The sequence below is a fragment of the Dermacentor andersoni genome, chromosome 11 (assembly GCF_023375885.2).
Source record: "Dermacentor andersoni chromosome 11, qqDerAnde1_hic_scaffold, whole genome shotgun sequence".
NCBI lineage: Eukaryota > Metazoa > Arthropoda > Arachnida > Ixodida > Ixodidae > Dermacentor > Dermacentor andersoni.
Window position 1 is genome coordinate 268872 of NC_092824.1, and position 23679 is coordinate 292550.

At 47.1% G+C, this 23679-nt stretch overlaps 1 protein-coding gene across 7 annotated transcripts in view; it reads right to left on the minus strand.

The window, feature by feature from the left end:
- Positions 1–17194: 17194 nt before the first annotated feature.
- LOC126517477 (myb-related protein B-like) overlaps positions 17195–23679 on the minus strand; it is a 293223-nt gene continuing 286738 nt past the window's right edge. For 5 of the 7 annotated variants that reach the window (XM_072285352.1, XM_072285348.1, XM_072285351.1 and 2 more), the window contains one exon: positions 20921–21010. Coding sequence is in view for 2 of the 7 variants with exons in the window: in XM_072285350.1 (XP_072141451.1) it covers positions 20906–21010 (105 nt within the window). In the remaining 5 variants the exon portion in view is untranslated. Of the gene's footprint in view, positions 21011–23679 lie in introns of all 7 variants that reach the window. The other 2 variants (XM_072285350.1, XM_072285347.1) reach the window with 1 other exon arrangement.

The window sequence follows — 23679 nt, forward strand, 5'->3', positions numbered from 1 at the left end:
GCAATGGCACATCGAACCCACCAGTCCTATACACCGACGTGGCCTGCTACGCACAGAGACGTACCTTATGTGTGGTCGTACTAGATAGTACAGACATTCTGAGGGCTTAGACCACGCTCAACACTGCGACGCGGCTCCTCTTTCCGCTCACAGCGGGATTCCTAGGTGCAGTGTCCGATGCGGGACGCATCTGACGTGATCGCTGCGCCGTAGCACGTCTGGTGAGAAAGCGTCCCCTGCGATGTGTGCCGGGCCGCTGGCCAAGAGTCATGCGTCTGCGTGGTGCTCCCAAGCGAGATATAGGACGATCGCATCGAGGCGTCAGCCCCATGATCGCGTCCGCCTTCATGGCGCGTCGCGGCCCTGCTGTCCTGCCGATCACGACGTTTGGCTAGCGTAGATCGTTTTTCCCTCTGAGACACCGAATTCTTTGGTTCGTTCCGCTTGCTCAGGCGCACGTGTCGTCTTTGTGTGACTCAAGAGCATGCCGAGCGAATGAGTGAGCGGTGCGAACGTGGTGCGATAACGCTATCGCGTTCCACTCTTAAAGGCAAAGCTTAAGCGTCCTCAATTTTTTTTAATGAATGTCCTGGAGCCTAAAACCTTCGACACATACTGGCAAGTGTCAAAGCAGCCCAGATTATTGGTTTTAAATTTCTCCGAGCCGATTTTGATTTGTTTCCTAGACGATGCATGTTTCCTAACATTTGGACGCAGAAAGTGGTTGTACGGCCGTAGGATATTGCACCAGTTTGGCACTTGCTTTAGCTCACTCAATGGTCCGTTATGGTGCTACATCTGGCTGTGCAAAGCAGCATAGTTCACAAAAGAAGTCGAAGTGGTAGTCATAACGTTTCATTTCGTTTCATTTTTATTTTCCAGAAAAATTAAACATTTCTGGTAGGGCTACCTGGGTAAATAAAAAATGGCTGGTTTTTGAAAACTTCACTGGGTCCGGGCAACGTGGAAACTTATAGCAGTAGTCACATTCAGGAGATGAAATTGATTAATTATAAAACATAGCCATTATTGAATACATACAGGTGACATGCACATATTCTTCCATATATATCCACATATATACTAACGCATGCATATATTAAAAATACACAGACAAATCGATTTGACTTTAACAGCTCATAGATATACCAACAGTAAAAATTTATAACATATCCATTTCCAGCAATAATATAGCTTCGAAGTTTAGTGGATATTGAAAATAAAACCACTTGCGCTGTCTGCATTGCGTATCGATAGTCAACAGTAACATCATAATCATCATCAGCCTAGTTACCCCGACTGCAGGGCGAAGGCCTCTCCCATACTTCCCCAACTAGCCCGGTTATGTACTAACTGTGGTCATGTTGTCCCTGCAAACTTCTTAATCTCATCCACCCACCTAACTTTCGGCCGCCCCCTGGTACGCTTCCCTTTCCTTGGCATCCAGTCCGTAGCCCTTAATGACCATCATTTATCTGCCCTCCTCATCACATGTCCTGCCCATGCCCATTTCGTTTTCTTGATTTCAACTAATATGTCATCAACTCGCGTTTGTTCCCTCACCCAATCTGCTCTCTTCTTATCCATTAACGTTACACCCATCATTCTTCTTTCTATAGCTCGTTGCGTCGTCCTCAATATGCCTGATATGCCTGATATATTTGAATTTTGACAGATGTCGGAAAAGTTGTGCGACAAGGTGCCATCAGTCCAGATGCATGAGATTCACCTGTGTATCCCAAGGGAAACAGGCTTCGAAACTGACGCCCAGTATTTGGTGTTGGTGCACGAATTCGATTTCCTGGCCTGCATAATAAACGGCGCGATTGATTGTCAATGGTTTGTTTCTTGAGCGGAACACAATGATTTTGGTTTTAGTTGGATTCACTTCAAGTCTATTTTGTTGGGACTAGTAAAACAACTCTTCAAAAAATTGTTGCATTTTCGTGCGAAAGCGTGTGCATCTGGACCAGAAAAATAAACAGTGCTATCGTCAGCGTAAATAACGAACTTAAGTGAAGTGTCTATGTCGGCAATGTCATTTGTGAATGTGTTAAATAAGAATGGGCCTAAAACGCTGTCTTGCGGTCCACCGGTTTTAATTGTGAGATAAGAAGACCGGTTTTCACCTATTGATACTGTTTAATTTCTGTTTGTCAAAGAGTTTTTTAAAAGTTCAAGAGCGTTACCGCATATCCCATATAGTGAAAGCTTTTGTAATAAAATATTGCTACGGGATGGTATTCCAATGACGAAGAGCCGAGCAGTAAGACGACGACGACGATTAGAAGCTAGCGCGGGCTGTTGCCTCTTGGCCAAGCGCAATGTATTTTCTTGTAAATATACTTGTACATAGCTTTTCGTCTGCGTCTTCCTGCGTAACATATCTGGTGGAGGTGGACGTTCCCTGTACCTCGTCACGGAGCTTCGCAGTAGATGGTACGTCGAGCCTTCCTTCATGGCTCCCGGCGACGACAACCCGACTCCACCGGCTGCGACACCTGCTGCCACCTCGACGACCTACATCACTCTCCCCGCTCCCCGTGATCCTGGCGTATTCTTTGGCAAAGATGGGGAAGACGTCGAAGACTGGGTCAGCCTGTATGAACACGTCAGCCGCAATAACCGGTGGGACCCTACTATTATGCTCGCCAACGTAGTCTTTTACCTCGGTGGCCCACCTAGAGTTTGGTATCGCACGCACGAAGATGAGCTCACCAGTTGGGATTCACTTAAGACACAGCTTCGAGATTTGTTCGGCAACCCCTACGGTCACAAACTTGCCGCGCAGAAGGCGCTTCCGGCCGTGTGCAGACGTCAACAGAGCCCTATGTCACGTACATTCAGAACGTCTTGGCTCTGTGCCGCAAAGTTGACACCCACATGACTGAGTTCGACAAGGTTGCCCACATCCTCAAAGGCATTGCTGATGACGCCTTCAACTTGCTCGTTTGCAACAACGTAGCGACGGTGGATGCTGTTATAAAAGAGTGCCACCGCCTGGAACTCGCTAAACGCCGACGTATTGACCAGCAGTTTGCACGTCTGCCCAACACCCCAGCGACATCTTCCTGTGCCGACACCTCGTCCCAACAACACTGCCGATGTTACCAGGATCGTCCGGCGTGAGATCGAGGCAGCCTATCTGGCTGCCTTCGACTCCAGTCCCACCAACACATCTGCAGTCACGGTCTCACTGATCCAGGCAGTTGTCCGCCAAGAGTTCGAAAACATGGGTCTTCACACCATCTGCTCGGCCCATCCTCCTGATACCCGCCCGGCTTCTTCGATTCCGCCCCGTCCCGCATCTTCTTACCCACCACGTTTCCGCAACCCATCTGAATGGCGCACTGCTGACGACAAGCCCATTTGTTTCCACTGCCATCGAATCGAGCACATTTCTCGGCACTGTCGCAGTCGCTGGAGTTCCCCGACCCGGCCTACTTATACTGCCTACTCTCGCCCCCCAGTTGGCCCTTCTCGTCCCTATGCCGCACGCTCCGATAACGCCACCGCTGATTCTCCTGCACCGAACCGCTCCTATTGTCGTTCGCCTTCGCCCCAACGACGACAATCTCGCTCTCCCCAGCCCCGTCGCACCTATTCGCCGACTCCCTTCGGACGCCGCTCCCAGCCGGAAAACTAGACGATGCAGCGCCTCTAGGTGACGCTGCATTGCTCCCTGCGCCGCCAAATCCTCTACTGACGTTGCCCACTCATCTGAACTTTCTTGACGTGCAAGTCGACGGTGTTTCTGTATCTGCACTCATAGACACTGGGGCGCATTTGTCCGTAATGAGCGCTGACCTTCGTAACCGGCTCAAGAAAATTATCACGCCCGCCACGACGCCTGTTGTCCGTGTCGCCGATGGCGGAACAGCCCCCGTAATTGGTATGTGTACCGCCCGCGTCTCCTTCGCTGATCGCTCAACAATCGTGTTATTCACAGTCATCGCTCGCTCACTGACCCCACGACATCATCCTCGGCTTAGACTTCCTCTCCGCACATTCTGTTCTCGTCGATTGCTCCGCCAGTACTCTCCGCCTCGACCTGCCTGTTCTGGATCCCGCTGAACAACACCCTATACTCGCCTCAGTTCCGTCGACTTCGTTCGCTTGCCACCTTCGGCACTGACTTACGTTGACTTCGTGTCATCCCCACCAGTCCCCGACGGTCACTACATCGCGGCTCCCATGCAAGACGTCCTCCTTACACACGGGATCCCAGTACCTCATACAGTTTTATCTATTACGGCGAATTGCGTCTGCCTGCCAGTGGTCAATTTTGGCTTGGCGACACAAGTGCTACCACACGGGATGTCTCTGGCCCAACTTTGCTCATTCGAGGATCACTCTGTAGCATCGATTTCAGTAGACGACCATTCAGCCGATCCTCCTCTACCGTCGCAGTCGGCAACTTGTCCCATCGCCAACTTACAGAAAATGATTGCCCCCACACATGCCGTCCGAGCATGCTCGTGCGCTCTACCGCGTTCTGGTTTCCTACCAAGATATTTTTGACTTTAACGATCGTCCTTTAACCCCGAACAACAGCTGTCAAACATCGCATTAATACCGGCGATGCCCCTCCTATTCATCGCCGCCCGTATCGAGTATCACCGGCTGAGCGTCAAGTTATTCACACCGAAGTTCGCAAAATGCTTGCCAAGAACATTATTGAACCGTAATGTAGTCCATAGGCGTCACCTGTTGTGCTGGTAAAAAAGGATGGCTCATGGCGCTTTTTCGTGGATTAGCGGCACCTTAACACCGTTACCAAAAAGGACGTGTATCCCCTACCTCGGATTGATGACGCCCTTGACTGCCTCCACGGTGCTCGCTATTTCTCCTCTACTGACCTTCGCTCCGGCTATTGGCAGATTGCCGTGGACGGTCTCGACCGCGAGAAGACTGCCTTTGTAACACCCGACGGTCTTTATCAATTCAAAGTGATGCCGTTCGGTCTATGTAACGCTCCTGCCACTTTTGAACACATGATGGACTCCCTTCTTCACCGTTTCAAATGGTCCACGTGCCTGTGCTACTTGGACGACATTATAGTATTCTCCCCAACATTCGCTACGCACCTCGAGCGCCTCTCAGCAGTCAAGGACGTTTTTCGGCGAGCCGGTCTGCAACTCAACGCATCGAAGTGCCAATTCGGCCATCGCCAGATTACCGTCCTTGGACATCTCGTTTGCGAACGGAGTGCAACCGGACCCAGGCAAGGTCCATGCTGTTACGCACTTCCCTGTTCCAAAGTGTGTCAAGGATGTGCGCAGCTTCATCGGCCTTTGCTCGTACTTCCGCCGTTTCGCGAAAAATTTCGCGGCCATAGCACGACCACTAACCGAGCTTTTGAAAAAAGACGCCCCTTTCCAGTGGGGCGATAACGAGGCCTCTGCATTCTCGCTTCTAATCGACCTTCTCACAACGTTTCCCGTTCTGGCCCATTTCGATCCTTCAGCGCCTACCGAAGTCCGTACTGATGCCAGCGGTCACGGAATTGGCGCAGTACTGGCACAACGCCAGCGTGGCCACGACCGTGTTATCGCTTACGCCAGCAGGATCCTCTCGCCCGCGGAGCGCAACTATTCCATCACTGAGCGTGAGTGTCTGGCCCTAGTTTGGGAGGTTGCGAAGTTCCGCCCATACTTATATGGCCGACCCTTTTCCGTTGTCACAGACCATCACGCGCTTTGCTGGTTATGCTCATTGAAAGACCCTACAGGAAGACTTGGTCACTGGGCCTTACGCCTTCAAGAATATTCGTTCGCTGTCACCTACAAATCTGGCCGACTACACAAGGACGCTGACTGCCTGCCTCGCTACCCGGTAGACGAGCCTGACGACGCCGACAGTAGTACCGCCGACGGCATTTTCTCTGTGTCTGCCTTCGCTAACATCGCCGATGAGCAGTACGCCGACCTATCGCTGCGAGTACTCATCGAGCGTCTGCGCTCTACACCTACCGACGCATCCGTTCGCCGATATGTCCTCCAGGGCGGCACTCTGTACCGAAGGAACTTCCTCGCTGATGGCCCTGATCTTCTTCTTGTCGTGCCAAAACATCTACGACAGACTGTGCTCTTTGAGATGCATGACGCACCCACTGCAGGACATCTTGGGGTAACCCGCACGTACGACCGGAACCCAAGCTCAAGATTGGGCGCGCGACGACAGCGCGCACTGCTGCTCTAGCGAGCGAGCCGTGCAAAACTGGGGATAGATGGCGCCCGCGCAGCCAGGCGCAACCAGTTTGCAGGCGGCCACTGCACGTGCGCGCCCGCGCTATTCAGTCGAGCCGGGGCATTGGGGCGTCGCGTCGCCAGCTGGGAACGTTGTCAAAAGGCTTCTTGCGCGAAGTTGAGTTTCCGCTATGGCAAAAGCGGCCCCGCCGAAGCCAAAAGCGCGGTCCGAAGTATTGCGGTGTCGTGGGCTGCTGTGTCGTAACGAGCCCCTAATTCTCGTACCTTCATTACTGGTGCAGTTACTTCACTGAAGCAGTGCATTCTACAGCATGAATGATTTTCTAACTCATTTGGGAAGAGGTCCGAGACATCTTGTTCTAAGCGCCTCTTTGGCTTTCCACTTGGCTTGCCCCATTTCTAGGGCTGGCTGGTGCATGAATTTACTTCTTTATTGTTGACGTCAATGCACACCGCATCTGTGTGCTTGCACTGAGCCGTAATGCCAGCTTTGCAGGTGCATCTGCCTTCTCGAACGCAAGAATTCCGCTTTTCATGGCACGACCACTGCAGCTATGAAAGAAAAAAAATAAGGGCGAGACAGTGAAGCCATTTGCCACTACTTTTCAAATGCAGCTGCCTTCCAAACTTGCCTCTACAAATATTCAGCAACATGGCATGGTGCGCATTTCCAAAGCTAACTCCAAGTTTGAAGCTCTGCCACAATACTCTATGCTGCCCTATAAAGCGAAAATAAAGGCAACATAATATGCTTACGTTTACTAATATAAACACTAGCACACTGTTTCGAGTGTGCGTTCACTAGCGCGCTAATTACGCGAGCGCATCACGCGCACGATACCATATCGCGCCTTTAATTCTGCACCACTCGCACTGAACCGCCTTCGTGCAGCAGGTTTTATGCGCCTGTAAAGCCGATACTTTCACAAAACTCGAGTGCAGGCATGACGCGACCGCCGGAATCAACGAGTTGATCAGTTCAACCGACTTCCCAGTGCTTAAATTTCAGCTGCCTCGCCGCCAAGTCAGTGGCTGATGCTCCAACGGGCGAAGCAAAAGTATATTTTCGCAAGCTTTTCAGTGGGATGCCATGGCCGTAAAATTATTTTTTTTCGCACGCCGCGAACGTTCGTCCCCGACAGTAGACGACAACAACTGTAAGGCTGCCATATCAAAACAACTAAAACATATGCTTCATATTCGACAAGGAAGAACATCGAGAGTACGCGGCTTCATTTCGCAGTGTGTATAGACAATCAGTATTTTTAACATATGACAGAATGACATCTCGAGGTACATGTCCTACACGATGTTGTCGCTGACTTGTGAAATACATTTCGCATTGCGCTGTGCATAGTTGCCGTTGATTGTCGGCTCCACAGAGTACACGTGACTGACGAGCTTTTCTCGTTTTAACAAGTTGGCTTTCCTGAAATAGCTGTCCAGCTGGCCGATCTTGTTGAAGCCGCACTGAAGGCGATACATTGTGACGCGCCGCACGTGCAACGCGAGGAGAGGGCCCTGCACGCGCACAAAAAGCGAGCGGCTGCAGCGCGGCGCAGGAGAAATGCGCAGTGGATATTCCCAGTTTCGATTTTTCTGCCACAGAGGGCGCTACCTGTCAGGAGCAGTGGCGCCGCTCGCGGTGCTTGGGTAGCCTATTGGCCTGGTCTCGCTCGCTCCGTCCGACGCTATGTTGCTGCCTGTCATGCCTGCCAGCGTCGGAAAACACCTCAGGTGCTACCTTCCGGTCATCTAGAGCCGATCACCGTCCCTGTGGAACCCCTTTCGTGTTGGATTAGACCTCCTCGGTCCCTTTCCCACGTCCTCTGGGAAGAAATGGGTAGCCGTCGCAACTGATTACGCCACCCGATACGCTATCACGCGAGCTCTCCCTACCAGTTGCGCCACTGACGTCGCGGACTTTCTCTTGCGTGACATTATCTTAGTGCATGGCGCCCCGCGACAGCTTCTTACTGACCGTGGTCGTAACTTCCTCTAGAAAGTTATCGCCGACATTGTGCGTTCCTGCTCTATTCAACACAAGCTGACTACCTCATACCATCCTCAAACCAATGGCCTGACAGAGCGGTTAAACCGTACTCTCACCGACATGCTGTCCAAGTACGTTTCGAAGGACCACCACGACTGCGACGTTGCCCTTCCTTACGTCACATTTGCTTATAATTCTTCCGCCATCCCGACGACCGAGTTGCGCAGGGTAGTGTCCCTGCATATGCTCCCGCAGGGAGCAGAGTTGCGCATAGGTCCGCCGTTGTGCTCCAGCTCTGCAGTGAAGCAACTCCTCGAGCGCGCAGGAGGCAAATGCAGCGCGGTGGTTCATTTCCTTTCTTTTCTGCTGGTCGTGAGCTACACGTGCCAACTGTTCGCAAGCGGTGAACGAGATGACAGTTTTTAATGCAGGCTACTCTCCAACGATTGGCGCAGCCGGAGGGCTACCAACCCCTCGAAATTTTTAGTTTGTACGTAATATATACACTCACATATACAAACACACGCCACGAACCTACATATAGGAGCCCACTCGCTCCCTCGAAATAAAATCGTGACTGCGCCCGTGACTCGAACCGCTCAAAAATTCGCGTGTACACGCGTATCACCTTGCAACAGAAAGCGGTGCAATGTTTTTCAGCATGCATATGAAGTTTTCTCGCGGATGCCGGAAGGCAAGAAATATTTTAAAGGGTGTTTAAAGAAAACTTGGCGCATGTGTGGTGGACAGTTATGTGAGCACATTTTGCCTGCCGAAACCGGACGAATAATGATCGTGGCCAAGAGAACTATCGCGCCTGCAGTTATGTCAGTGACGGTTAACCGTGACCGCCATTCGTCACTAACCGTCATTCACAGCTGCTGCACGTTTTCGATATATGCGGTACAGACACGTATATATAAACGCATTTCAAATGTTCACCTGCGCACATTTATGCAGAGCTCATTTTTATGATTCATCCCGCAAACTTAACAGGTGCTTCGTAGGAGCGAATTTGTGAGTAGAAAAATATTCAAAATTCACGAGCTTCTAGATCAAATTTATTTCGTACAAGGGAATGTATGAGCAATGGCTGGTGGCAGCAGGAGATGAGTGCTGGTTCTTGGAGCCTTGGGGCCAGGATTCAAAGCCACCGGAAAGGTAACAAGTTATTAAGAGTAACAACAGGTTATTTTTATTGCACTATAATCACATAAGATGGCAAACTTGCAAAGTAATTATTCACACATTGCAGACTGTAATATGACAACACATTTTTCTTTATCTGTTCATACTACTCAGGTTAATTTACTATAACACAGCACCTATTAAACCTACAAAAGTAATTTCACATTCCTCACGTCGCTAAGGCTGATCGAACAAGAAACATATTGCGGGCGGTAAATGCTATCACAGCTGTCTCATCAGCGAGAGCGCACGATGTTTTCGCATGCTACAAAATAATGAACGCGAGTACATTGATCGACCTTACATGAAAAATGAGAACGCCGACAAAAAGAAACAGTAGAGAAAAGCCAGGATGCAGCGGGCAAATCGTATCTGCTAGTATTTACTCTTTTTTGAACATACTGTTATGGAGCCGCATAGTCAGAACAATTATACAAGCTACATAGCGAATTGGGCTAGTTGGTAAGCTAATATTGTTGGCGTATATGTGCAGCGCGACACAGACGTGTCGTCCATTCTTTGCCCCGCGTCTGTGTCGCGCTGCACGTATACTCCAAAAATTGCACAAGTGAACAACCTCTCAACGGAGAAGTACGCATGTCAGCGTGTACAGGTGTGTTACTGGAGATAAATGCTGCGTTAGCGTAAACAAGCCGAACTCACCTCTGTAAACAAGGCGAACGCACCTCACATATCCTGGTCCCCTTCGGAGCTGGCCGGTCTCGTCCGTCCGCACGGCACCGCGTAATAAGCTTTGCCACCTTACGTGCGATTTGTGCAGTTTTGTACGCTGCACCCCGTCATACTCGAATACAAGTTTCAAAATGATGTGTTTCTTACCACTTCCCCATGTTATTAACTTAATATCGTCCAACACCGTACCTGCAACCAGGAGCCGATCGGGGCAACGCACGCCTGACGGTCCGCCGATTGCAATTTCGATGGCACCGACAGAAACGAGCCGGCGCCGTGCCCGTAAAGTTAGCTTCGCCGCGGCGCAGTTGATCATTTGACGCCATTTTTCTACCACCTGATAGCGCTCGGCGAATAGCGGTGCGAGCGGCGCCCGGGAAAGGTATGCGCAACTCTGCTCCCTGCGGGAGCATATACAGGAACACTAGGATAAAACTTGGCGTGCGGTCGTCCACGGTGGTGGCAGCGCGTTCCTGACTGCATGCACGTACTCGCAAGGCGCGGCAACACTGGGTTGATACGACACCGACAAGGCGCTCACTCCAATGATTGACCGACTATTGTGCGTCACTGAAACCTTTTTATCATAACAGGTCGACAACGACGCAACCGGCGAGCGCGAGTTGTACTGCGACATGCTTTCTTGTCGAAGGCACCGGCAAAATCAGCGTACCGACCATCGTTAAATTAAATTATGGGGTTTTACGTGCCAAACCACTTTCTGATTATGAGGCACGCCGTAGTGGACTCCGGAAATTTCGAGCACCTGGGGTTCTTTAACCTGCACCTAAATCTGCACCTACACGGGTGTTTTCGCATTTCGCCCCCATCGTGGTGCTGATCATCGTTCGACTGAACCCTGCGCGATCGGCCGTCGAACCGACGACACAACTGTGACAGCGTCTTCGTTTGTATATATAATTAGTCGTGCTCAAAATGAGTCAAACACGCCTACCAAGTTGAATGCACAAGCTTTAACCCTCTCAAGCCATACCCACGAAGTTTGAGCCAATGTCGATCTCGTTCAGCGAAGATTAACCTGGCACCGTCGAGTTCGTGCACTCGCTACCGGCGGACCTGAAGTGAAATGTAAGCAGTTAGGTCGAACGAAACTGTTTTTATAGTTCAATTCTGGCCTTTGCGATTTGAAACCAGCTACAATTCACTTCGCACGGTGCGTACACAATAAGCGACAACCGGCGAGACAGCGCTGCCAACGTCTGTACGTCACGGTACCTGTAGGCTGTCGGCCGCATTCGCTACGTATATGGGTGGGCCTGTACGTGTTGCTTTGCCGAATCATTTCTCAATTTCAGAGATGCACTGTTTGCCTCTGCGTCAAGCGGCGAACAAGAGACGGTGTATTCGGTATACAGCAGCATAAACAACCACCTCGCTCATTTATACCAACGCCGTGTGAGCGATGGCATCCGCGCGTTTTCATGAGAACAACATGGCCTACAAATGAGCACTTATGCGAGCAGTTTTCTCTAATAATGCTCTATGTCACGCTTAAACTAAGTATGATGGAGTTAAAGAAAAGCGACAATGAGTTAACAGCCCGTAATATATGTATCTGGATCACATTTGCCGTTGTTTAAGTGGTTCGGCCGCTCATATTGACTCGTCTCAGGGTGTAACAACATGGCACATATGCGCATGTATGCATGTTTTGCTACATTTTGACACTATTTCATATCAGCGATGGACCTTTTCCACAATATTTGGCGATAACGACCTGCGGCTGTTGATGTCGATGTAAACAAGTGCACCGCTTTAATAAATCCGACGAAGGCTGCGCTAGAAGACGTTTGAATATGCGAAACGTCTAAATAATGTGTAAAAACAATACGAAAAGTTATGTTTAAGTGCAGAAATCAGTGACAAATTCCAAGGCAGCCGCGCTGCCAAACGGAACTCAGCGTGCCTTTTTCGGCAGCACTGTTTGCTGAACAGCGCACTCAGGCCTGCTCACCCAGTAGTCATTGAGTGCGACATGGCTTCCAGGAACGACATGCTGTCCCGAAGAAGCCATTAATAATGATTCGCGATCCACGAACCGCACAACCGACGCGTACTCAACGTGGGCGCAGGCACACAAATCAACCGGCGAAAGCCCCGGGACCCTTCCAAAACGTTTTCAGTGGCGTGCGGCAGAGGGCAGCACAGGAAAATGAGAGGCGGACTGCACCCGTGTTTACAATCCAAGAAGTAGTGCTTTGGCATTCTTGCAGCAGCAAGTTCCCAGTGACACTTTAGCGCATTTTTTTCTCCTGTCATTGGAACGTGCAGCTACATGAAAAAACATACGTACCAACTAATATTTCGAACGCGCGAGAAAGTGCACACATCGTTCTCGCTGTTGGTACACTCAACATCGTCGTTGCCGCCATCGTTTTCTGTATTGGTTGTCGGTTCGAACATGTAAGGCGAAAATACAAGCCGTCCGAAACAGCGAGAACGTTCCACAATGCTTACAACTCATCCGTGAAGCCAGACCAGAACTGCGTGCTACGCTCTGAAACGGCGGCGATCCCCTTGAATGACGTCACAGCGGTCCCGACCAATCACGGGCAACAGCGACGTTCGCGCGATGCCCTGAGGCGCTGGTGCGCGTTTTCTTGCACAAAACCGGCCCCTTGCGTTTGCTTCTGCCTTTGTTAAACTAGACATTCGTGTTCAATGGACTAAAAACTGCAATGCCGCAGGGAACTCTTTTTTTCGAAAAGTGTGTCAGCTCCTCTTGAAGTTCTTATATCTGCTATACAAGATGCAGGTTAACAAGGCTTGCTATCTCACCTCTGCATCACGAGCAACCACTTGCTTTAACCATGGAAAACTTTTACAACACCGGGTTTGTACCAATTCATTTAAATATATTTCCTAATACTGTTTCCCATTGGAATAGGCTACCACAGAGTGTTGTTGACTATTGGAAGTAGTGGATTTTATTGCCTGTTTGAAAAGTGTAAATGCCTAATTTTGGGTTTTCTGCATGTGTTTTTGTACTTTTGTTTTGATTATGTTCCTGTGCCCACTCCTGCTTAGACTCCAATCGGAGTCTGCAGTATTGTCAAATAATAAATAATAAACGACACGCTATGAAGTTTACCAATCACAATAACTTGAGACCTCTGAGGAAAACGCAGAAACTTGCCACTCGTCATTGACAGCACACTCGCTCTGCACCCTCCCGTGCGATCCAACATACCGTGGTGCCGGAAGATAGACGCTGTTGTGAGTGCAAAATGGCAGCACCCTCAATAAAAGTCTATACTTGCTTTCTCTTAAGATCAGCTTTTTCCCAAATTGCACACAAACGAAAAATTGTAAAATGATTGGCATCAATATGGCAATCATAAGAAAACTAGAAATGTGGCATTTTATGATAAAATCCTAAAAGTTGGTAAGTATGCTCTCAACAGTGCATACCGCCAGTCCTGGTGATATGGAGTGGTCACTGTGCCATGGAAAAAACAGAACAAATTGGGGTGTTCAGTAACGTCTTCGGTCGCCTCCAATTGAGGTTGGTGCCAGCCATTATGACAGCATCACCTATGGAGGTTCAAGAGGTCTATGCCTTTCAGATGTGCAGCAGTGCTCCAGCCAGTTTAAGATTTAAAGCTATTTTCGGAATAGCAAAAATGTCGTTCTGTAGCAGTTTCAGAGCAGAAAACCTGGTATTTTTGGAACATTTGGAGTAGCACAGCAGTAATAGCACAGCAGAAGCTTGTTATTACTGCGCAATCAGTAAGTACTGCTCAACAGTGAAGCAAGTGACAAAGCCAACAGCGACCAATTACGCTTGCCTTCCCACGGACAGTATACAGGGCGTCTACCAACTGGGAAAACCGGGAATTCTCAGGGATTTTGGGTAGTCTGGAAAAACTCGGGGAATTTCTGCCTCTATCAGGGAAAATTAGCTGTGATTTTATTGGAACGGTTGAAAGTCGCGGTAATGCTGGCTCAAGTAAATGACAGGAATCATAATGAATCGTCTTTGACGCCCTGTAGTCAGCTGGAGGAGTTGCCAGTGTAGTCATGACTGACTTTTCGGATTCCCAATAATTTGGACGGCTTCGCGGCACTACCAAGTACTATAGAGTCAATGTATCAAAACGTCTGAAATTTCGAACGCAAGAACTTAGCGCCATCCAATTTTCTGGATGCTTTGCCGTTACCGCAGGTCCGAAACAACATTAATCAAAGCCACCACCATTTTTATTACCTCTCCACCTCGAATCGGTGCTCTTGCACGCAGATACGCTGGCAGCCGTAGCCACCACTGCAGCAACGCTAGACTTAGCTGCTTCGACGTTTGCTGTTACGGTTCTTGCCATTGGGTGCCGTGTTTGTCGTTGAAAGAATTCACTGCTGTCAGCAATGGTACCGACTCGGTCCTCGCGATTGGCTTAGAAGCTTGGAAAGCACGGTGTGTTGCATAATGCCGGTTCCCGAAAGTCAGCCTCACCTCTGTACAGAAATGTTATTTGGTGAAGCATATGCAAAAGTATTGCAGTGAAGCACAAGCGTGGGAAGGGGCTATCGACACGGGACACAGTATGTATTCCTTAATTATACACATGTGCACCTGTTATCTCCTGTCACAGTACGAGCACCGATATGCCTAATACGTGTACCGACAGACCTTCAGAGCGTTTTCGAATGTGCCTGCGGCGGTTTGAGCCCTTAAGGGCAGTAAATAAAATGCATTTATTTTTTACAACTGGCCGATTTTTCGGACGTTTTCGCGGCCCCTAGGCAGTTCGAAAAATCAGACATGGACTGTGCAACCGACCAAGAAGATGCTTCAAACGGTTTGTAGGGCGAACGGGTGGCGTAAGGAGGACAAGAACAGAAAGGACCTACATGCATTGAGGAATGATGGGGAAAGGAAGCGTGCTGCAGTCGTTTTGAAGGAGCTTGAGCTCAAAAAACAAAGTGTTGGCTGATGCCGAGACGCAGGTGTCCCTCATCCAAACCAAAATAAACTCTTTAAAGCAGTGAAACACAACCGAGGCATCGTGCGCGGGCTGAGAGTATGTCAGGACAGTGGAGGTTGCCTTACGAGCTGTTGACAATCTTGTAACAAAGTTCGGGCCTCATACCACTTGGCTTGCTATCAGTTGATATAAAAAGCTCACGTTCGAAAATATTTGCTTCTGTATGCATCTCCTTTTAATTCGTATTTGAGAATGTTAGACTCTATTTGCAATTTTTTTCGAAGACGTCTTATTTGCTGTGCATTTTACTAACCGCTCCCTTCTATTCTCGTTTTGAATAACAAACACTACTCCTTAGTATTCAAACTGGATTGTTTTTTTTTTTTTTTACATATGCTTACTAGAGAGTGACAGCATCCAGCGATATGGTTTTCAGCCCGTCTTGACATAAAACATAGTTCTGCATCACACAGGCAATTTTGCAAGGCACTCGGGGAAAACCTGGAAAACTCAGGGAATGTGGAAATGCCAACTTGGTAGACACCCCAAGTATACGATGCACGGTATGTTGCAAACATATCGTGCATTGTAGGCTAACGAGAACAAAGATATGCACCCGGGTGCACGACACATAAATATACAAATGAGCTAGAACAATTTACGCAGTCAGGCACAAGGCAAAAAGTGATGGCAAATGTCTTATGTGCATTCCAAATGTCAGATGTGCATTGATGTGTTTTACCGCACTAGACAAAATCTGTATTAAGCCAACAACAATGCTAGAAGCTCGACAAGAGACTACGAGTCTATGAATGGTGCCAAGATGAGATAGATGCCTCTGTACGGTGTATCGCAGAGGGTGATGATGGTATGTTTGTACTATCCCGTACATTTGCTCTCGTTGTGAGGCAGTTTTAGGCTTCCCGTGTGTCGTGTGGCCTCCGAGAATAGTTACAAGTCAATTCGGCGTAAAACAAAAACTTTTGTTGCACAGACCTGACCGACCTTTCGAAGCACTACCTTTACTGCCCCCAAGGGCCCAAATCACACAGGCCCGTTTGAAATAGCTTTGAAGGCCTTCCAGTACAATTATTAAGCATATCGATGCTCATAATCTGACAGGAGGCAGCAGGTGTGCATTTATATACTTAGGGAATACATACTGTGTCCTGTGACAATTGCCTCTTCCCACTTGGTATGCTTCACCTCGATACTTTGGGCGTCTCACTGCATAACAGTACTATATTGAGGCGTAGCCGACTGTCGGGAACAAGCATTATGCAATGCATCGTGCTTGCCGAGCTTTGAAGCCATTGGCAAGAATTACAAAGGCGGAGTTGGCGCCATTGTTAACAGCGAAATTGTTTTAATGAAAAGCACCGAAGAGCAAGAATCTTGGTAATGAACATCAAGCAGCTAGGCAAAAAAAGGGTGAGGCGTGCAGATAGGACACAAGAGAAGTGGACAACACGGACGCTTCTCTTCTCGTGTCCTGTCTGCACGCCTCACCCTTTTTTTTGCATAATGAATCCTTACCAACTAGCTCAGCTTTCTGTCGTTCCAAGTAGCTAGGCCTATCGTTGTACAGCGGTGGTGGCTACAGCCGCCAGCAGATCTGCGTGCAAGAACGCCTGTTTAAAGCGGCGAGATAACCAAAACAGTGGCGGTGGTGTCTTCGATCAATGCCGTTTTAGACCTGACAAAACTTTTTGTCTTGACCTGCAGTCACGACAAGAAGTCTGGAAACTCGGACAGTGAACAGTTTTTGTGTCTGAAATTTCAGACGTTCTTACACATTGACTGTACGGGTACCTTGGCAGTGCTATTAACACATCCGAATTATCGGGCACGTCTGAAAAATCAGTCTTTGACTGCAGTTGCATAACACTACTGAAACCATGACATTGCCAGGAAAAGGCAAAAATACCGCACTTTTGCACAGTTGGCACAAATGGCACTTGAGTGGGCATAGCGAGGAGCAGGCAAGTTGAATTGCAGCAAAATGGTGCAGTTGGACCACCACGTATGCACTTCACTTAGATCATAACTTTCTACAACCAAATCTGCAAAACCACTTCCAGAGTGTAGCTGGCCTGCTTCAAAATGCGATGGGAAGGGCACTGTCCACTTGAAGCCATAAGCTGTGCAAGGGGAAGCACACAATGACAAAGCATTTTCTTAATTTTTATTGTCATAAGCAAGAGCACACTTGGGTGACCAAGACAAGACGTGACCACACTACATAGACTACTCTCCCGGGTATTTTTCTTGTTCCCCAATATATCTCTAATCAATAGCAAATAAAGGCCTCTTATGTACACAATGAAATGCAATAATTATACATTTACAATACAAATAAACCATCATATAATCAGCTATACTAGCACAAGGACACACATTTCTTTGGCCCACACCTTAGCTAAACAAATAAACTTGTGTAAGCACTTTTACGATGTCATCTAAAGGCCGCACTCGCATGTTTGTGGAATGGGAAATGTGGTATGCACACTCCTCACATGAGCACACCTCAACCAGCATCCGAGACACTCGGTATACCAGTGCGACACTGGTGTAGCGCTCTGTTGCAATGCTGCCTGGAATAACCTACAAACATTCAGTTTCTCGCCTGTTAACTGCAATAATTTGGCTCATGCTGTTTACCTTATTCTGCAATATCATTAAACGTGGTCATGGCAACGTTTTATAAGATGCAGCCGATAGTGATGAATTATCGAGTTCCTTAACCAAAGTAAACGAGCAAAAAACAGTGCTAAACGACAGGACGAAGACAAGGACACAGACCACAGTGCTGACTAACAACCAAGTGTTTTTATTCTTGAATAGTTTTACGAAAAGACAAAACAGAAGACACACAGGGACACACATGGTGCCGTGTGTGTCCCTGTGTGTGTTCTGTTGTCCAGTCTTTTAATTGCACTACTGTAAACCTATTCACTTGGTTGTTAGCGCTGTGGCCTGTGTCCTTCTCTTCGTCCCATCATTTTAGCGCTGTTCTCTGCCCGTCATCGTGAACCAACCAGCTCAAATGTGTACCCTTCTGCAAAGAAAATGCACAGTGCACTCAGATAGGTTGCTGGAATGGCAATGAAATGAAATGAATGCTCTGTGTAAAAGCTGTTGCAGTGAAAAATTTTATGGCAGTGGCATGCACCATTTTTGGCAATTCGTTCACAGACAATATGCTGCGGCCTATTGTTTCTTCTGGCATAGCATGTTAGCCCCATATTTCATGAGCGAGAGAAATTATACTTATAACTTGCTGCATAATTTCCAGTGCATAAATAAATTACAATGCATGTCACAAAATCTAGCCCAAGTTTGCAAAGTAACACTAGCATGTGCTTACTTTTTTTACATTCTGAATAATAATTAAATACTGAATGCAACCATTTGTTGCCGTACAAAGCATTTATGGTTAAAAAAGTGGTTTAAAGTTGTTTGAAGCCAGAAAGGCAAAGTTTAGGTAAATCCATGTGCTTCCAATCATTCTCTTGCCAAATGAACAGCCATACTGGCGCATTGTAATCATGTTGAATTTGTTATACTAGATGGCGTCACAGGCATTTAGTGCCAGATTTTTCTCAATATATGATCTATACAGTGGCAAGCCTGTAAGTTTTTAAATGCAAGTGCACATTTAATAAATTACTTATTTCACATGTGACAACTACATTCAGCAAATTCAGGCTCAAATTTATTAAAAGTATGGTCCTTGCATAAGAGCAGACAATAATATGTGAGGCAAATGCAAAATAAAAGCTTTCACCACACTAGGATAATCATAACCCTCGGCCAGAACACAAGAATTCCAAAATGCACGACACGGCACTGGTCACTTGGTATGCTATGGAGTAAAAGATTAAATCATTCAAGGGGAGAGAGCGTTTGAATTGCATCATTATTCGGATGACGAAGTGCTTTGAAAGAAGCACAAACACATTAGGAGACAAACACTCATCTCTCTTCGTGTGACAGTTCACCTGAACAATTTGACCGAGATGTTCCAATGCTATGGCAACAAAAATTTCCAGAACGAGAAAGAAAGGCTTTCAGCACAGCTCACACAACACCTCCTTGAGGCAGAAGTTCTGTAGAAGCATCACAGAAGCACACAGTAAACAGTGCTTTTGAATATTGTTAATTCAGCTTCATTCGCACGCACGACGATAATTGACTGTGCTTTCATGCCATTCTCAGTGTAAAACAGAACATGGGGGGAAAAATCCAACCTGGACAACATTTACAAGACGAGGACTAACTGCCCATTTCTAAATTAGAACACTGGTACTGTGGGGCTCACCTTTCATCCCGATGTGACTGTTTACAGAGCACATATTGACACAGACAACTAAAAAAAGTGCACACCTTTCATGAAGTCTGTCAGATCCTGAGAATAGAGATATTTGGTCATAGACAACAGTCGCAACAATCGTCAATCTTAATACGCTGCATTCCTCTACGATGTTTGTCTAGAAATCTTTTGGGACAAATTAATGCAAATACAGTCAATAAAGACAGAGGTAGACAACAAAAAGGTGGTTGGAACGAAGTAAATGAAGATGAACTGAAGAAATAAAAGAAAAAGAGAGGCAACATTTTACTCGGAAAAACCACGGTTGGCCAAACAATACTCCCACATCCATCAGTGAATTTGTGTAAAAGCAACGACACCTGAAAAAATGAGAGCACCACAGGAGCAGTGTGCATTAGCGGCAATAAAGACTCCCATTCAAGAGTTGTGACAATAGGAAGTATAAAGAGGATCATGCACACACACACACAAAAAAAGGTTGTTCACTGCCTTTTGCTGACCTTTGCTGGAAGCTCTAGACCGGTAATGATAACAAAACATTGGTGCTAACAATGATAGTCATAAAACATATTGTGACAAACTAAGAAAGCCTACAATGGGAACCCCTGAGGAATTTTCCATGGAAGAATACATGGCAGCCTTGCGAACTGTCTGCTGTGGCAGGCCACTAACAAGAAGCAAGTCACTTGGGTGCGAAAGAAGGCGGACAAATTGTGGAGCAGCAGTTCTCATGGGGAGCAATGCCTCATTTGTATCTAGGGCTTACACTTTTACATTACGCAACTCGCAGTCTATAATCTCTCCGTATGAAGTATCGCGAGATGGTTCACACATGTCTGCAACTTGAATGAGGACATCGTGGTGAAACCGACAACACAATGTGCTGTGTTGTCTATTTCCCCCATCTCGTCGTCTGTGCTGTTTTCACCATAATGAATGTAAACTAACAAGCCCAGATCAGAACCCTTCTGAATAAGGAGCGCACACTCACTCGCAGCTAGTGATTTAATCCCCAAGAGACCGTGCGAGGCAACAAATGCAATAACTTGAACACAAAAGACAAGGAATGTCCACAAGAGTTTATAAAAATAGCAGCTCTTTGCATTCCCGTGGTGTAAAAGCACAATAAAGAAATACAGCATAAAAGGGTGTACAAGTCATCACACTAAAAGCACGGGCAAGTCCTGCGCCCAATGTTTAAAAGCAGTTCCAAAAGTGATCCATTAAAAAAAGTTGTCAGCCGCTAGTCACCAAGCTTGCTGTCCTTGGCCGCTGCTCAAAATGCAATCGCATTAAAAAAGGGGTGGTGGTGCATGGGTATAAAAGAAATGCTGGTTCACGAGGGGCTAAAAGAACGCAGGGCCAAAAAAAGGGCTCTGTGAACACGTAAAGCAGGCAGGGCTGCCACGCTACATCAAGCGGATTTGTCAATTGTGATGCAATAGTTGGTGACAAGCTCAATATAAAACTGGTGCACAGAAATGTCAACGAGTGAGCCATAGGGCCACTCATTGGTGCCATAGACAAAGAAAGATGGTGGTCCCTTCTAAAAGTAGTGCTGGACGCCGCCAAAGGGGTCCCGGTTGTGACCGTAATGCTGCAGGTGGCGCTGGTGATAGAAAAGCGGATGTGTCACCCCGGCAGAGAGCACCTGCACAAGGTGGTGCCACAAGTCAAGGCTACACTGCGCTTCTCTTTCTCCCAAACTTGGCCGCACAACTCTAATCCCGCACAGCAGTTAGGCAAGAAGACAGCTGCAACAACAATGTGAGAATAGCAAGAAGCTAAATTGCGTGCACAAAACACACTGGGGGAAGGAGGCCAAATAATACAAGCACATTGTTGCCAAACTTGTTTGAGTTGTCAATTACACTGAATGCATGCACGAAAAAATACTGGCTATGTTCGGCGAAGGCAAATGACTTTCACCTGCTACAATAAGATAAAAATCAAATTAAAATAAAGAAGATATGCTGCATCATTCTGAAACAATGCTAGTAACATCGGCATTGACAGTATGAAGCACAGCGATTACACTGTAATAGTCAGTGACAAACACTAAACAGAACTGAGGCAAAGTAGGATGTTTCTGCAGCCCAATATTTGGATTTCCAAGATGTATAATGTGCACAGTGTAATGTTAAAGTTTTACTGATCACAAGCTGCACAGAATGTTTCCTCACATCCTGCAGTCCATAAACTCTGCATTATTATACTTCAGTGTGCACAACATACAAAGACACAGGCAGGAGAACAAGCAGGCATGGACTTTCGTACGTGCTGCAGTAGAATAATAAACAGTTATGAACTCGCCCAACTTTCATTACAGTTTGTAGACATTTGATGCCAACTGTACTTGGGTCTAGTCACGTTGGAACACCTTTTGATGCAGCAAAAAATATTGTGGAGCGAACCACGAATACTACTTGCACATGTACATGAGCACTTTTGCTACTCCTCTGTGCAGCGCAGTCATGTCCATGTTTGCTGCTCACTCCTCAGCAGTTTTGTTGCATCATTCCTCAGCACCAGTAGGTCTTGCCCGTCTGAAAGTGCTGAACTGTTAGTGGCAGAACACTCGACTGACTGCAGCAGAAGGCGAGTTACGAACTTGGTGGCTAGAAGGTTTTTGCAACATGCTCACAAAGGCAGCTTCTGGCTGCGGGTTTTATTCAGAATACGCACTGCATTTGTAAAACTGGCTTCCCATGCCTAATGTGCTTTGCCATAATGGAACAAACTAAAGCAGACGACAAGGTTCACATGATGCTAAACGTTTTCCTTAGGAAACGCGCAGTTCTGCAGATGCCTTGGACTTGCTTGAACCTGTGCGGTAACATGCACTACATCACTAGGAACTACCGCAGAAAATGCAGTCAAAGTCTTGAAGTGACCTTCCGTGGTCGAATAAAGGCCGTATCTCGCTGCAGCAACGTTTTGACTAAGGTCCTTGACAAGGACAACAATCCATGGCCGCATTTATACTTATACCTCCCTATCCCCAACGAGATAGAAAGATAAGGGTACAGGATGGGATAGGAATAAACTTTATTTGTCCAACAGTTATTGATGATTGGTACATGTTCGTAGAAATAGCACAAAACACGACAGGTCAGCTCCCCTTATTTCTCGTTTCTAACTTGTGTTAATAAATGCTTTACTGCATGATAGAATGTCTTCTAAATAATTTTTACACAATGTTCTTGAAAGTAAAACATGTAGGGTTTCAAGCCTGGTGTGTATAGCTGAACTTGTTCAACTGAGATAGTCTACATGCGTTTTATGCCATGTTCCATTTTACTTGTTTTTGTAGAGTCCTATCACAAGCCAATGTCTTGTGTACTCAACATGTATGTTAATGAATTATAGCCACTGAGTATGTGTACTCTACCAGTAACAGGTATGTGGCCTACCATGAGAGTTTTTGCACAATGCTTTATTTTAAAGGGCCCCTCACCAGACCACATGGCAAATTTTGGTTATGCATCGGAAATTGTTACATGCCCTCTCTAAGGAGCATTCTACCACAAGTATTTTCCAAAATTAATTTGAGGTCTTGTGAACCCGTGATGTCAGGAGGCGAGCATCAGCGCCAACGTAGACACTCTCTCGACTTGCCCGGTCTAGCCTCTGCAAGCAACATCCCTTCCCTGTGTTCTATACTGGAGGATTGCGCGACAAACGGGCCCCCAGCTTCTCTTTTGTTTTGTTTTTCCCTTTCTCTCTCTCTCGAGGTTTTGCCACGTGGCGCACTTCCAGTGACGATCCCGCGTGCTCTGTACAAGAGCACCCAATTAGCAGTACAAGTCAGTGCCACAATGATGAGCACTAAGGGAGACACAAAAGGATGAAAGAACATGATTGCGGTGGTGGAACACGGTAGAAAATTACCTCGATTTGTCTTCGGCGTGAGCAAACGCACGACGTGGGAACAAGCAGACGAAACGAGACTATATACCTCTTGCTATGGTATGAAGCAAAGTAAAAACATGCAGACGTTCGGTTTGTATGTTTCATTATTTATCTAAACTTTAATTCGTCTACTGAAGCAACAGATTGAACAAATAACTGATGGTGCCTTGAATAATCCTCAAAGTCACGTGTTACTACGAGCGATGTCACAGCAAAGACAAATGAGGAGTTTTTTTTCGAAATGAGCCAAATCCACAAACCGAAACTGGGTCAGATAAAACGGTAATGACAAGAAAAACTAGGCAACTTTCTCATAGAAAAACCGTTGCAACGAAATGGGTCAAATAACGCCAGGCGAACGTGTTCGCAGATCGTATTTCGTATCGAAATTGAGCCAGATCCAGCTGT